The sequence below is a fragment of the Rhincodon typus genome, chromosome 27, assembly GCF_021869965.1.
Source record: "Rhincodon typus isolate 14 chromosome 27, sRhiTyp1.1, whole genome shotgun sequence".
Classification (NCBI taxonomy): domain Eukaryota; kingdom Metazoa; phylum Chordata; class Chondrichthyes; order Orectolobiformes; family Rhincodontidae; genus Rhincodon; species Rhincodon typus.
In genome coordinates, this window is record NC_063358.1 from 41747431 (window position 1) to 41762107 (window position 14677).

General features: G+C 41.0%; 1 protein-coding gene across 1 annotated transcript in view; it reads left to right on the forward strand.

Moving 5' to 3' along the window:
• LOC109913044 (collagen alpha-1(XVI) chain-like) overlaps window positions 1-14677 on the forward strand; it is a 137453-nt gene that overhangs the window by 47726 nt on the left and 75050 nt on the right. The window contains exon 8 of the mRNA XM_048612964.1: window positions 1905-1931. Coding sequence (XP_048468921.1) covers window positions 1905-1931 — 27 coding nt within the window. The remainder of the gene's footprint in view (window positions 1-1904; window positions 1932-14677) is intronic.

A 14677-nucleotide genomic window follows, 5' to 3' on the forward strand; every position in this document is an offset into this window, starting at 1 on the left:
CCCCCTTCCCCTCCCCCATTTCTGAAGAAGGGTCTAGGCCCGAAACATCAGCCTTCCTGCTCCTCTGATGCTGCTTGGCCTGCTGTGTTCATCCAGCTCTACACCTTGTTATCTCAGATTCTCCAGCATCTGCAGTTCCTACTATCTCCAAAATGCAGAGTACTCATTTCTGATCTCGCCACATCCTTGGCCTCCAAACACAAATTTCCCCCTTTATCCTTGAGTGGTCCTACCTTCTCCCTAGTTATCCTCTTGTTTTTATTGTATCTATAGAATGCCCTGGGGTTCTTTCTAACCCTACTTTCCAAGGTCATTTCATGGCCCCTTCTTGTTGTCCTAATTCCTTGCTTGAGTACTGTCCTGCTTTCCTTACATTCCTCATGTCCTGAACCTTACATATGTTCACAAGTTGTTGAAAGGTAGTTGAACACGTTGAGAACACCTAAAAAGGTGTTTGGGAAATTGAGTATTATAAATAGATGCATGGAGTAGAAAAGCAAGAAAGCTCTGATGAAACCAACATAAAACGCATTGTCTAGTCCTGAGCTCTACACTTATGGAAGAATGTGAAGGCTTTGAAGTGAACGTAGAACAAACTCATAAGGACAATTCCAGAAATGAAGAACTTCAGTTCAAATTGGAGAAACAGAAGTTGTTTTATTTAAATAACTGCAGGTTGAGAGTGGTCTTGACAGAACCGTTTGAAATCATCAGAGATTTTGACAGATTAGATCCCACTGGCAGAAAGATTGAGGGCCAGAGGAACTTTTTTTTCTAAGGTGATTGACAAATAAACCCAGGACAACTCAAGGAGCAATGCTTTTATAAAGTGAGTGCTGAGGATCTGGAGTGTGTGACCTGAATAGGCAGTGGAGCCAGATTCAATCATTGCTTTCCAAAGTGAATCAGAGAAAAAATTGTTTGCAGAATTTTAGGGCGCTGGCAGAGGAATAGAACAAGAGTGTTTTTCAGAGGGCCAGCACAGACATGACAAAGCCAAATAGCCTCATTCCATGTTGTAACCACTCTATCATTCTACTCTCACCAATCAGCTCCTTTTAGGCTGCTGTCGCTTCATAGAGTTTACCCGTCTCTCTGAAAATCTGAATCCCTTGCCTCCAGGCTCTCCACTTCTTCAACTAATTGGCCAGATCCTGAAAGCACTGAATACACAGGGATACCATATTTAAAAAGATAGATTTTTAATGGCGGTACATACAGCAAACTCCATGGGTACTGTTGTTTCTTGCTTTGTGTAGAGTTAAATATGATTCTTGTCTGTTTCGAACGTTTCCCCTGGTCTTTGTTGCACTGTCTGTATCACTCGGTTCTGACATTGCTAAATGCCCTGTTGTACTGCTGTACTTTGCTGAGCTGCCTAGATCCTAAGATCCTGCAAATAGAATCCATTCCTGGCTGATTGACGTTTCAGTTTGCCTCAAAAAGGTGATTAGAAGAATCAACCTGATCCCCATTCTTCATAAAACTCAGGAATGCTCAGAAACGTGGTAAAGGTTCAAATTACATCTGGATTTAAGTTCTCTCAATGGCCCAGTGGATAAAGGAACACCGCTGGGGAGTCCCAGGTTTGATTGCTGTTTTGTAGGTCGCCATATGCAGGTTGACTGGTGGGTGTCAAATCCAGCCTCAGCAGAGGAAAACCAACCAGTGTTTCATTCCTGAGCACAATCCAGTACTGAGGCATGTTTGGTAAGGCGTTGGAGAGTTCAATCATCGACAGATGCACAACTTTCCGAATAAATGAGTCAAACTGGGGAGAGTTGGAGTGTTGGTGAATCTCAAACCCAGACAGAGGTGCTGTCTTCAGCAGAGGAGGTGGAAACTGGCCAAATATTGTTTGTAAAATGAAATTAATTCTGAACTTTTCTATCAATCTCTTACAGGAAGCCAGTGGAATTGCCAAGCAGAAGGTAATAAGCAGTCATCACTGCAATTCTTGCACCAAGCACTCAGTAATGTTTCTGTGTAGGCCTGAACTGAGGTTATTGTGCATCTCAGAGCAGAAAGTACAATGCACCAAAGGCTTTATTTAAAGATTTAGTCAGTAATCCATTATAAAAATAGATATCATAAGCACCAGACTTACACACAGGCAACTTCATATCCCATGGTCCAAGGGAGATATATAAATTACATATTTATAAAAAATTATCTTCAAAAGCTTTCTTCACTCAAGGATATCACAACAATTTGGGGAGGGAAAACAGGTAACTACTGTCCAGTCAGTTTAATGTTATTTGTAGAGTGTTTGATGGGGCCAGTGGAAAGGGAACTTTACTGTGTACCTAACTGCAGCTGTACCTGTCTGGGGTGTGTTTGTTGAGTCTTAAGGCAAAATCGAGAACTGACTTCAGAGTGAAACTTCAAACTAACTATTTATTATACACTACTACTCAATATTGCTATTCATCATAATCATAGATACACCAGACTCTGGCTTTTATGGACTAATCTAACTACTTTGTGTGGTCATGCCTATGTCCTCATATGAATCTTCCAGAATGATTATTCTCACTCCACCTACACTGTGCTATTTATGGTCAGTGATGTGCACCTTGATGACATCATTGCAAGCTTGCACCAGGGTGCTGAAGGCCTTTTCTGCCCTCATCGTAAACATTGACAGTTATACATGTATTCAAAGGCATCACCTTGGTTTTATTTAGAACATTTATTGTACATTTTATTCCTATCTGTCCTACAAGTCCTTGACTTGATTCATCTGTTTTGATCGGTAGATAGGTAGATCAGGAAAGTTTATAACAAGTTATACTATGACAACTTGAGGTAAAGTTAGTGATCTTGTATTTTCTGTGCTGGCTCACATTAGATCAGAGATTCAAACCTAAAGAACTGCAGAATGTGTAAATTAGAAACAAAAACAGAAATTGCTGGAAAAGCTCTGGCAGCATCTGTGGAGAGAAATCAGAGTTAATGTTTCGGGTGGAGTGACCCTTCCCCAGAACCCAGATCAGAGATCCAGTTGGTATGGTTGAAGGAAGTTTTGTGGTAATTTAACTGCTGTGGTGGATGAGAATTACAAAGTGGCTATATATCTTCTGCTCCAGTATTCGTTTTGAATACTGTTGTTCGTTCCCTTACAAAGAAATGAAGCAGTCCAGCGATATGTTGTTGTTCTTCATGTGAAGAAGCTTGTTCTTCAAGGTTCTATTCCAAGGTATCAATGTGCATGTTGGTTCAGCAATGATTGGATTTGTCATTTAATCTGTTCATCCCACTGAAGAAAATGGTTGAGGAGTGATCTCTTTTGCTACAATAACAACGTTGTTTGAAAAAGGTTGGACAGTTGTGCCTTTGCTGATCTGGGGTTTTGAAATCACATCTGTGACGAACTAGTGTAGCATTAGATTGCTTAGGATTTTGTGTTGATGTCACAAGTGGTGTATTGTTAGGTCTGTCTCCTCAGTTCAGAGGGTTTATTGTGCTTTACATAGTTAACATGCCCTATAGAATGGTCTATATTTTAAAACAAGACCCTTTGCCATATAATGTTTCTTGAACACTTTTCTAAATACTGCATTTGATTTGATGTTCAATCCAAAAGCTGCTGGAAATCTTAGGAATTGGACTTTTCATGTCTGCCAGTTAACTGATAACCAAATGCATCTGGAAGCTTCAGTATTTCTAGTGAAAAGATTGGTACAGGTGAATGTTGTTGCAGTGTTTGATTGTTGATAGGCTCCTGAATTTGTTGATTATTCTCTTGATTTGAGTGATCCCTAAGGATTTTCTATTCCTTGTCCTACACTTGCTTTGTTGTCACATAGCATTCTTAGTTGATTGAAGCTCTTGCATCTTTGTTGTTGTAGTACTAAAGCTGAAAGTAGTTGATGGTTCTGCTGTTCTAAATGCTATTTTCAGTGCAATGTTTGGTTTTCCTTTTCCAATATGGTGTCTTCACTAACAGGAATGAAGATATTGATGTCCAAGATATTTGCCCATTCAACATCATGTGTTTAGATTTTTGCTTTCTTATATGATTTTTTTTCAAGTTTTAATTAATTACTAAATTGCCTTAGTTGCCAAATCAAGTTTTAAAGGTAGCTCTAGTTATTCACATTCCCTCCATTAAAGTTCAGACATGATCTGTACTAGCTCCACTGGAACCAGTATAGAAAGGCAGAAATGCAACTATTTTCTGATCAGGTTATTGAGTCTTGAAGTATTCTTTAAGCACTTTAGCAGATGGTCTTTGAAGATTCAGCAATCTTGTACATCTGGTATGGCCTGTGTCCAGCTGCCTTGAATAAACACAGCAAAAACTACACTGCAGTTGTCTTATCTTGATTCTCTTCCTTTGTTCAGACTTCTCCTTAACAGCAGCTGCAGTGTAGAGTTCAGACTTTTATTCTTTACACACTGTTGATTCATGTTTATTAACATCAGAACAAATCACCTGACTGCAATGGCCAGATTTCTGTTCAACATTTGAAGGCCTGAGTCTCTCCAACAAGGCCTCATGACAGACCTGACTCCAATTAACTGCCCCATTTAGATATATGACCCGGATTAGCAGTATATCCAGAGTTTTCCATTATGATACTGTGCTTTACAGACGTGTTTGTGTAAAGCAACAGTGTGCTCACTTTCAAATTTACAGCAGAGATGAATTTCAAACCCAAACAATTTGTGGTATGGAGACGTTGGGCATTCAGCCAAAACTCTATGTGGGAACCATTAAATAAAGTTGCTGACTGCCAACTTCAACAGATGCTTTTCTTCAGTCTGTGGGTTTCTGAAGTGAGTGGGAGATGAATGGTCCAGCCTGGGGCCCTGGCTCTGGGGTAGACACTGACCCTTATGACTAGAGGAACCCAGCCACCAGTTCACCTGGAGTGAACCCTCCAACGTGGCATGTTCTAGACATAACCAACCAGACTTTTAAAGAGACAGACCAGTTAAAAGCAGGGAGGCAGGCTCATCATAATAGCGGGTGGTCCCATGTGAGTGAATCATTTTAATTTGCATACAGACTGGGTAAACCAGCTGAGCTCTAAAGTTGTGGAGGATATATTTCTGGAGTGGGATAAGGGTGGTTTTCTGCAGCAATATGTTTGGGGTCAGTGCATTGAGTACAGAAGTTGGATAGTCATGTTATGGCCATACAGGACATTGGTGAGGCCACTTTTAGAATACTGCATTTAATTCTGGTCTCCCTGCTATTGGATAGATGTTGTGAAACCTGAAAGGCTTCAGAAAAGATTTACAAGAATGTTGCTGGAATTGGAGGGTTTGAGAGACTGAATAGGTCAGAGCATTTTTCCCTGGAGCGTCAGAGGCTGAGGGGTGACCTTATAGAGGTTTATAAAATCATGAGGGGCATGGATAGGGTGAATAGCCAAAATCTTTTTCCTAGAGAAGGGCAGTACACAACTAGAGGGCATAGGTTTATGCTTAGAGGGGAAAGATTTAAAAGGGACCTGAGAGGCAACATTTTCACACAGAAGATGGTACAGGTATAGAACAAGCTACCAGAGAAAGTGGTGGAGGCAGGTACAATTATAACATTTATAAGGAATCTGGATGGGTATATGAATAGGAAGAGTTTAGAGGGATATAGGCCAAATGCTAGCAAATGGGACTAGATCAGTTTGAGATGTCTGGCTGGTATGGATGAGTTGGACCGAAGTGTCTGTTTCCGTGCTGTATAACTGTATGACTGTATGTGATTTTAGATCTAGATGGGACAAAAGCAAGCTATTTAGCAATCTTCTTGTAAGATATCCTTTCAGGATGAGTGATGACAATATCTTAAAATTTTACATTATGTTTGGAAGAGAGGTTAGTTAATTCTGAAACAAGGGTGTTAAACTTTAATAAGGGAAATCATAAGGTATGAGACAAAAAGCGGCTGAGGTAGTTTGAGAAAATCTATTTAAAGATGACCATAAATAGGCAATGGATAGTCTTTAAAGAGCCATAACATGACTAACAGTGACATATATTCCTTCAAAAATGGTTGATCATGGCTAACATAGAAAGTTCAGCATTGTATGTACAATAAAGGACAGCTAAGAAACCAAGGAAGGGGAGAATTCCTTGTGAATGCAATCTAGCAAAAAACGTAAAAATGGACTGTAACGTTTTCGGAAGGCGTAAACGTAAAATGTTTGGCTTAAAAGAGTGGGTCCAGTAAGTGCAGAGTCAGGTGAATTCATAATGGGGAATGGAGAAATTGCAGAGAAGCTAAAAGATTACTGTGCGTCTGTTTTCACTGAAGCAGATACCAGAAATCTCCCAGACCAACAGTCCCAAGTGGCTAGGGAGAATGAGGAATTGAAGGTAATTAACCTTAGTACAACAATTGTACTGAAGAAATTAATGGAGTTAGAAGCTGATAAAGCCCAGAGAGATGAAGGAGTGAGCTATGGCGATAGGTGATGCATTGATGATTTTCTTCCAGAATTGTATGGACTCTAACATGTTTCCTGTGGATTGGAAAATAACAAGGGAATGAGAGAGAAGACAAGGCAGGACAGACCTGTTAACCTTATGCCAGTAGTGGGGAAAATGCTAGAATCTAATATAAATGATGGGATAAATAGAAATCTGGTTGATAATGATCTGATTAGGTATAGTCAGCATGGATTTGTGAATGGAAAATTTTGCTTAACAAACTTGTTGGAGTAGTTTAAAGATATTACTCACAAAATTGATAAAGGGAATCCAATAGAAGTTGTATACTTCGATTTTCGGAAGGCTATTGATGCAAGAGACTAGTTAGAAAAATTAAAACACATGGAATAGGAGGTAATATACTAGCGTGGATTAATGATTAGTGAATAGACAGAAAACAGAGTAGGAATAAGTGGGTCATTCTCACATTGGCAGGCTGTGACCAGTGGGGTACTGCAAGGATCAGTACTTGGCTCCGAGATAGAAAGAACTGCAGATGCTGAAGTCGGAGATAACACAGTGTGGAGCTGGAGGAACACAGCAGGCCAGGCAACACCAGAGGAGCAGGAAGGCTGACGTTTCAGGTCTGGACCCTTCTTCAGAAATGGGGGAGGAAATAGAGAGAGGAGGGGTGGGACTAGGGAAGGTAGGTGGGATGGTGATAGGTGAGTGGTGGGGGTTGGTCAGTGGGATGGGAGGGGCAGATAGGTGGGAGAGAAGATGGACAGATTGTGTCAGGTCAAGGAGGCGGGGATGAGAGGGTGGGTTGATTATGGGATGAGGCTGGGGCATGGGGAGATTTTAAAACTAGTGAAATCCATGTTTAGACCATTGGGCTGTAGGCTCCCGAGGCAGAATATGAGGTGCTGTTCCTCCAGTTTGCGGATGGCATCATTGTGATACTGGGGGAGGCCCAGGATGGGAGGGGGAGTTAAAATGGTTGGCAACCAGAAGGTATTGTCGTTTGTCACATACAGCGCGCAGATGCTCTACAAAACGGTCTCCAAGTCTCCGCTTGGTCTCACCAACGTAGAGAGGGCCACATTGGGAACAGCGGATGCAGAAGTACTTGGCTCCAGGTCTTCACATATACATCAGTGATTTGGAGGGGAGCACCAAATGTAATATTTCCAAATTTGTGGATGATACAAAGATAAGTGGGGATGTTTGTTGTGAGGAAGGTGTAAAGCAGCTTCAGGAGGATTTGACAGGCTTAGTGACTGAGCAAGAATATGGGAGATGGAATATAATGTCGAAAGGAAGGAGAGCAGATGTGCAGGTTATTTCTTAAATGGTAAAAAGTTGGAAAGTTTAGATGTACAAGGACCTAGATGTCCTTGTTGCTAAGTCACTTTAGGCTAATGTGCAGGCACAGCAAACTGTTAGCAAGACTAATGGAATGTCAGTTTTTATTACAAGAGGATTTGAGCACAGGACTAATGCTTCTGGACTACTGTGTGCAGTTTTGGTCTCCTTATCTCAGGGAAGATATTATTGCTACAGAGGGAGTACAATGAAGTTTTCTTGATTCATTCACATGTTCATCTCTGGCTACGCCAGCATTCATTGCCCATTCCTAATTGCCCAGGGGACTGTTGAAAGTCAACTATATTGCTGTGGGCCAGACCAGGTGAGGATGGCCGATTTCCTTTGTTGGAGGACATTAGTGAGCCAGTTGGGTTTTTCTGACAATCAACAGTGGCTTCATAGTCATCAGTAGATGCTTAATTCTACTTTTTTTTGATTGAATTCAAATTCCACCATCTGCTGTGATGGGATTCAAATTCAAGTCCCCAGAACATTAGCTGAGTTTTGCGGATTCATAGCCTACCAATAATACCACTAGGCCATCACCTCCCCTATCACCAGATTTGTCCCTAGATTGGTGGGACTACTATATGAGGAGAAATTCATAGAACCCCTATAGTGTAGAAGCAGGCCATTCAGCCCATCGAGTCCACATGGACCGTCCAAAGAACATCCCACCCAAAGCCATCCCACAACCCTTTTCATGTAAACCTGCATTTTCCATGGCTAATTCCCCCTAGCCTACACAACCCTGGACACTATGGCCCAATTTAGCATGGCCAATCCACCTAACTAGCACATCTTTAAACTGGGCAAACTGGGCCTATATTCTCTAGCATTTTGAAGAATGAGAGGTGATTTCATTGAAATTTACAAAATCCTGATGAGGATTGACAGTGTAGATGGAAGAAAATTGTTTCCCCTTATTGGGAATCTAAAACCAGGGGGCACAATGTAAAAATAAGGGGGAATGCCACTTAGGTCTGAGATGGGGAGAATTTTGTTTTTCTCAGCAGATTGTAAACCTTTGGAATTTTCTGCTACAGAAGGCTGTGTATTTGAGTATGTGTAATGTAGAGATTGAATGTATTTCTGATTGCTGGTGGTATACAGGCTTATGGGGATGGGCTGGGGAAAAGGCATTGCATGTTTTTCAGCTGTGATTGTATATTATGGTGGAGCAAGTTTGATAGACTGAATGGCCTACTCCTGTTCCTATGTTCCTACATTACTATGTGAAGCTGAAGGACCAACAGGGAGGCCCTCCAACACCGACACAATCAAAAGAACCACCTATCAAGGTGGGAGCTGAAGATTTGTGACGAAAGAGAGAAAGGGGGCATCTTAACTTGGAGGTGCCCTTAGGTTTTGAAAACTTCTGTCAGATCCCCTCCTCTTTTCTGCAAGGAGAACAGTCCCAGTTTCTTCAATCTATCCTGATAACTGAAGTTTCTCATTCCTACATCCATACTTGGAAATCTCTTCTGCACTATGACCAATGCATTTGCATCTTTCATATTATGTGGTGCACACAGTTGTACACAGTACTCCAGCTGAAGTATAATGTGTCCTAGATGTTCATCAATCTCATTGATCTTGCACTCTAAGCCTCTATTCATGAAGCCTAGAATACTATATGCTTTATTAACCATGCTCTCTACCTGTCCTGCCACATGTAACAATATATGTACATATAGAGTTGTAGAGTCACACAGCATGGACACAGACCTTTCTGTCCAACCAGTCCATGCTGAACATAATCCCAAACTAAACTAGTCCCAGCTCCATGCTCCTGGCCCATATCCCTCCAAACCTTTCATATTTGTGTACTTATCCACATGTCTTTTAAACATTGTAATTGTACCCACATCAACAACTTCCTCAGCAAGTACATTCCACATGCAAACAACCCTCTGTGTAAAAACTTTGCCCCCATGTCTTTTTTTAAATCTCTCTCTCTCTTCTCACCTTAAAACTGTGCCCCCTAGTCTTGTAATCCCCAGGCCTAGGGTAAAAAAAAAACAACTACTATTAATTCTATCTGCACCTCTCATTATTTTATAAACTTCTATCAGGTCACCTCTCGAACTCCTACACTCCAAAGAAAAAAGTCCCAGCCTATCCAGCCTTTCTTTATAGCTCAAACCTTCCATACCCAGCAACATTCTGGTAAACTTCTTCTGAACCCTCTCCAGCTTGATAATATCCTTCCTATTATGGGGTGACCAGAACTGGACACAATACTCCAGAAGAGGCCTCACAAATATCCTGTACAACCTCAATATGACTTCCCAAGTCCTACACTCAAAGGACTGAGCAATGAAGGCAAGTGTGCCAAAAGCCTCTTTAACCACTCTAAATATGCATTATGCAAACACCAAAGAAATATATACCTGAACCCCAAGGTCCCTCTGTTCTACAACACTACCCAAGGCCCTACCATTAATTGTATAAGCCCTACCCTTGTTTGTTGTACCAAAATGCATTTATCCAAATTGAACTCCATCTGCCATTTTTCAGCCCATTGACCCATTTGATCAAGATCACTTTGTAATCTTAGAAAACCTTCTTCACTGTCTACTATGCCACCAATTTTGGTGTCATCTGCAAACATACTAACCTTGCCTTTTATTTTCTAATCCAATTAATTTATATAAATGACAAACAAAAGAGGACCCAGAACCAATTCCTGTGGAACACCACTGGTCACAAGCCTCCAGTCTGAAAAGCGACCCTCCACCATTACTCTCTGTCTCTTGCCATGAAGCTAATTATGTACCCAGTTGGCAAGTTCATCCTGAATCCCATGTGACCTAACTTTACTAATTAGTCTACCATGCAGAAGCTTGCCAGTTTTGGTGTCATCCACAAACTTACTAACCATGCCTTCTGTATTTATAATCATTTATATAATTGACAAACAGTAGAGGATCCAGAAGTGATCCCTGCGGAATACCCCTGGTGACTGGCCTCCAGTCCGAAAAACACCCCTCTACCCCAATCTCTGTCTCCTGCCATTAAGCCAATTATGTATCTCATTGGTAAGCTCACCCTGAATCCCATGTGACCTAACTTTACTAATTAGTTTACAATGCGGAACCTTGTCGAAGACTTTACTAGAATCCAAATAAACAATGTCTACTGCTCTGCCATCATCAACCTTTTTGGTAACTTCATCAAAAAACTCAATCAAGTTTGTGATACATGATTTTCCTTGCACAAAACCATGCTGACTATAATTTTTTGTTTGTCTAAATGTCCATAAATCCTATCTTTTATAATCACCTCCAACAATTTACCCACAACTGAAGTCAGATTCACAGGTCTATTGTTCCCCGGTTTCTCCTTACAACCTTTCTTAAACAAAGGTAGAACATTAGCCACCCTCCAGTCATCAGGCACCTCACCCGTAGTTATAGATGATGCAGATATTTCTGCAAAGGGTCTTGCAATTTCTTTCCTACTTCCCACAACGTTCTGGCATACATTGGATCACATCCCGGAGATTTATCCACCTTTATATTCTCTAAGACCTCCCGAACCTCCTCTTCTGTAATGTGAACTATTTTTAAAACATCAAAATTTATTTGCATTCTCTAGTGTCCATTTTTTCCTACGCAGTAAAAACAGATGTGAAATATTCATTTAGAATCTCTCCAATCTCCTGAGGTTCAACACAAGGATGACTCCCTAGATCTTTAAGGGGCCCTTCCTTTTCTCTAGTTACCCTGTTGGTCTTAATGTATTTGTAGAATCTCTTTGGACTATCCTTAACCTTATCTGCCAATGCTATCACATATCCCCTCTTTGCCTTCCTGATTTCTCCCTTAAGAATGCCCCTACACTCTTTATATTGCTTAAGCAAGTTGTCTATATCTAAAATAAGATTCTGTTTTATTCTTGACTCAATCCTCAATATCTTTATTCATCCATCGTTCATTAATCTCACCAGCCTGAACCTTCACTCTAACAAGAACATAATGCCTCTGAGTTCTCGTCATCACACTCTTGAACACCTTCCACTTGTCAGACGTCCTTTTACTAGTGAACAGTCTACTGCAACCCAGTTTTGAAAGTTCTTGTCTCATACCGTTAAAATCCGCCTTACATCCATTAAAATCTTTAACTTTTACGGAAGGTTTATCCCAAAGTGTTCCTCTGCTTTTACTTCAGTCACCTGCTCTGCCTTATTGCCCAAAAGAAGGTCTAGTTTTGCTCCAGCTCTAGTCACATATTGATAAAGAAAATTTTCTTGAACACATTTGACAAATTCTTCACCATCCAAACCTTTAACACTATGGTAGTGTACAACCAGATCTCTCTGCTCCTGTACACCCTTTAGAATAGTAGCCTTTATACTATCACTCCATGTTCTTTTTATCAAAGTGCATCATCTCACATTTTTCCACATCGAACCTCATCTGCCACATATCCACCCATTCCACGAATGTGTAATTGTCCTTTTGAAGTCCTATGCTGTTCTCCTCGCAGTTTATAATTCTCCCAAGCAAGAGCATTTTCTCCCTGACCTGATAGGAAATGTCAGTGCTCTCGTCCCAACTTTACATCTCCACAGGCCTTTGTCATTTCTCAGAAAATTACTAATGGTCCTAGTAAATGTGAAACTTGCAGCAAGTTTTCAAACACAGATTATGTGAGTAAATGGACCTCCCCAAATCCATAAGCAGTGCTGATAAAAATTCCTGAAAATGGGAATTCTGTTCGGAATCTGGTCCTACATGCCACTTTGAAAAGGCTCTGAGTCAGTCTATCTCAGCAAGATTCAGGCCTAAGTTCCTTTACTTGTTTCTGTCCCATCAATGTATCTACAGCACAATGTAGTGCAACAGCTGACCACTACCAGGAGTTGAAGAGCCCAGTATAACAGCTAGAGTTAGGCCAGCTCGTGCCATGGACCAGATAGAATTTATCCCAACCCAATACCATCAACAAACGCTGCCAAATGCTCTTGATAAAATTTGGCAACTATGGAGGGAAGCAACAGGGGCAGGAACAGCAACAACAGCATCTCATCTCTGTACTCACTACATCATCGGATACCAATGATAAACATTCCTTACAGTGTAAAATAAAACAAAGTATTGCAGATGCTGCAAATCTGAAACAAAACAGAAATTGCTGAAGAAACTCAGAACGTCTGGTAGCATCAGTTGATCATCAGAACTGAAGAGTCACTGGACTCGAAACATTAACTCTGCTTTCTTCTCACACATGCTGCCAGACCTGCTGAGTATCTCTAGCAATTTCTGTTTTCATTCTTTATAGTGTGCCTGAAAATAAGTCCAGTTCTGGGTGCTTTATCTGGCTGAAAATGTGGTGGCTCAGTGGTTCACACTGCTGCCTCACAGCACCAGGGACCCGGGTTCGATTCCACCCTCGGGCGACTGTCTGTGAGGAGTTTGCGCGTTCTCTCTGTATCTGCGTGGGTTTCCTCTGGGTGCTCCAGTTTCCTCCCACAGTCCAAGGATGTGCAGGTTATGGTGGATTGGCCATGCTAAGTTGCCCATGGTGTGCAGGAATGGTGGAATAGCCATGGGAAATGCAATGTGAGAGATTAGGGTGGGATGCTATCTATAGAGTTGGTGGGGACTAGATGGACCAAATGGCCTGCTTCCACACTGCAGTGATTCAATGATCTATTCTATTCTATATTTTTTATGATTGGGATTGTGAATAGGATCCAATTTTATGGGTCATTATCTTCTATGATTACATTTCTGGTACAATAAAATTACTAGCTAGGCTTTTAAAAGTGGAGAGTCCCTTACCGCCTGGTAAAATACAGTCTGTAAATATTCCAGAAGTCCATTAGATATGTTTGTCTCCATCTGTAAAACTTTATTGGTCTTCATTGGTTTTAATCACGGAGACAAACATAAGTTCAAGTGAGTTTGTGTCATAAGGAACATTAAAAAGAGTTAAGAAAAAGTTGGGCTTGTTTTGTTGGAGGAGAAATGTTATTCTAACGTTGGATGTGGGGGTTTCAGTCCTGGCCAATATTTATTTCCTTCCCAATCTTTGTTGTGGGTTGATATTGTTTGGAGTTTAGAGAAATGAGAGTCTAATTTAATTGAAACATAAAGATTTTGAACAGGCTTAACAAGTTACATATAGAGAGCTTGTTTTCCTCTGCCTGGGGAATCTGGAACACAGGGGCAGCCTCAGGTGCGGGACTAAATGTTTAATGCAGAGATGAAGAGAAATTTTTATTTAAAGGGTTTGAGTCTTTGGAATTCTTTACCCCAAACGGTTGTGGATTTTCTCTATTTCTTGTGTGGGATAAAGCTGTCACCTCTCAGCACTCGCGTTTATTGCCCATTCCTAATTGCCCAAAGAGCAGTTTTAGCATCAACCATATTGCTGTGGGTTTGGAGTCACATGTAGGCCAGACCAGACAAGGAAGGCAGATTACCTTCTTCAAAGGACATTAGTGAACCAGATCAGTTTTTGTAACATTTGACCATCTTAAATTCAAATTTCAGCATCCACTATTGAAGGATTTGAACTATGTCCTATGCTTCATCAATGAATATATTTAAGACTGACCAAGACAGATGTTAGGTTTTTCAGGGATGTGGGGGGTGGTTGAGAATGTGAGGTTAGAGCCCAAGATCAGCCATGATTATATGGAGCAGGCTTCTTGGGCCAAATGATCTACTCCAGCTTCTGTTTCTTACATTCTTAAGTATAAAAGGCAGCGTGATTAATCTTTGTATCTATCAGTTATGGAAGGCTGTTCAGCTGTGGACTGCAAGCCTGGTACCATCTTCAGATGTGTGCTATATAGCTGGGCAAAAATCCAGAGCTTAAACCCTGACTGATTTTATCTCACACAGTCCAGGACCAGTTCGAGTACCTACTGCTTCCATCCTGGCTGATAATGGGCATTCTATAAGGTATATATTGGAGC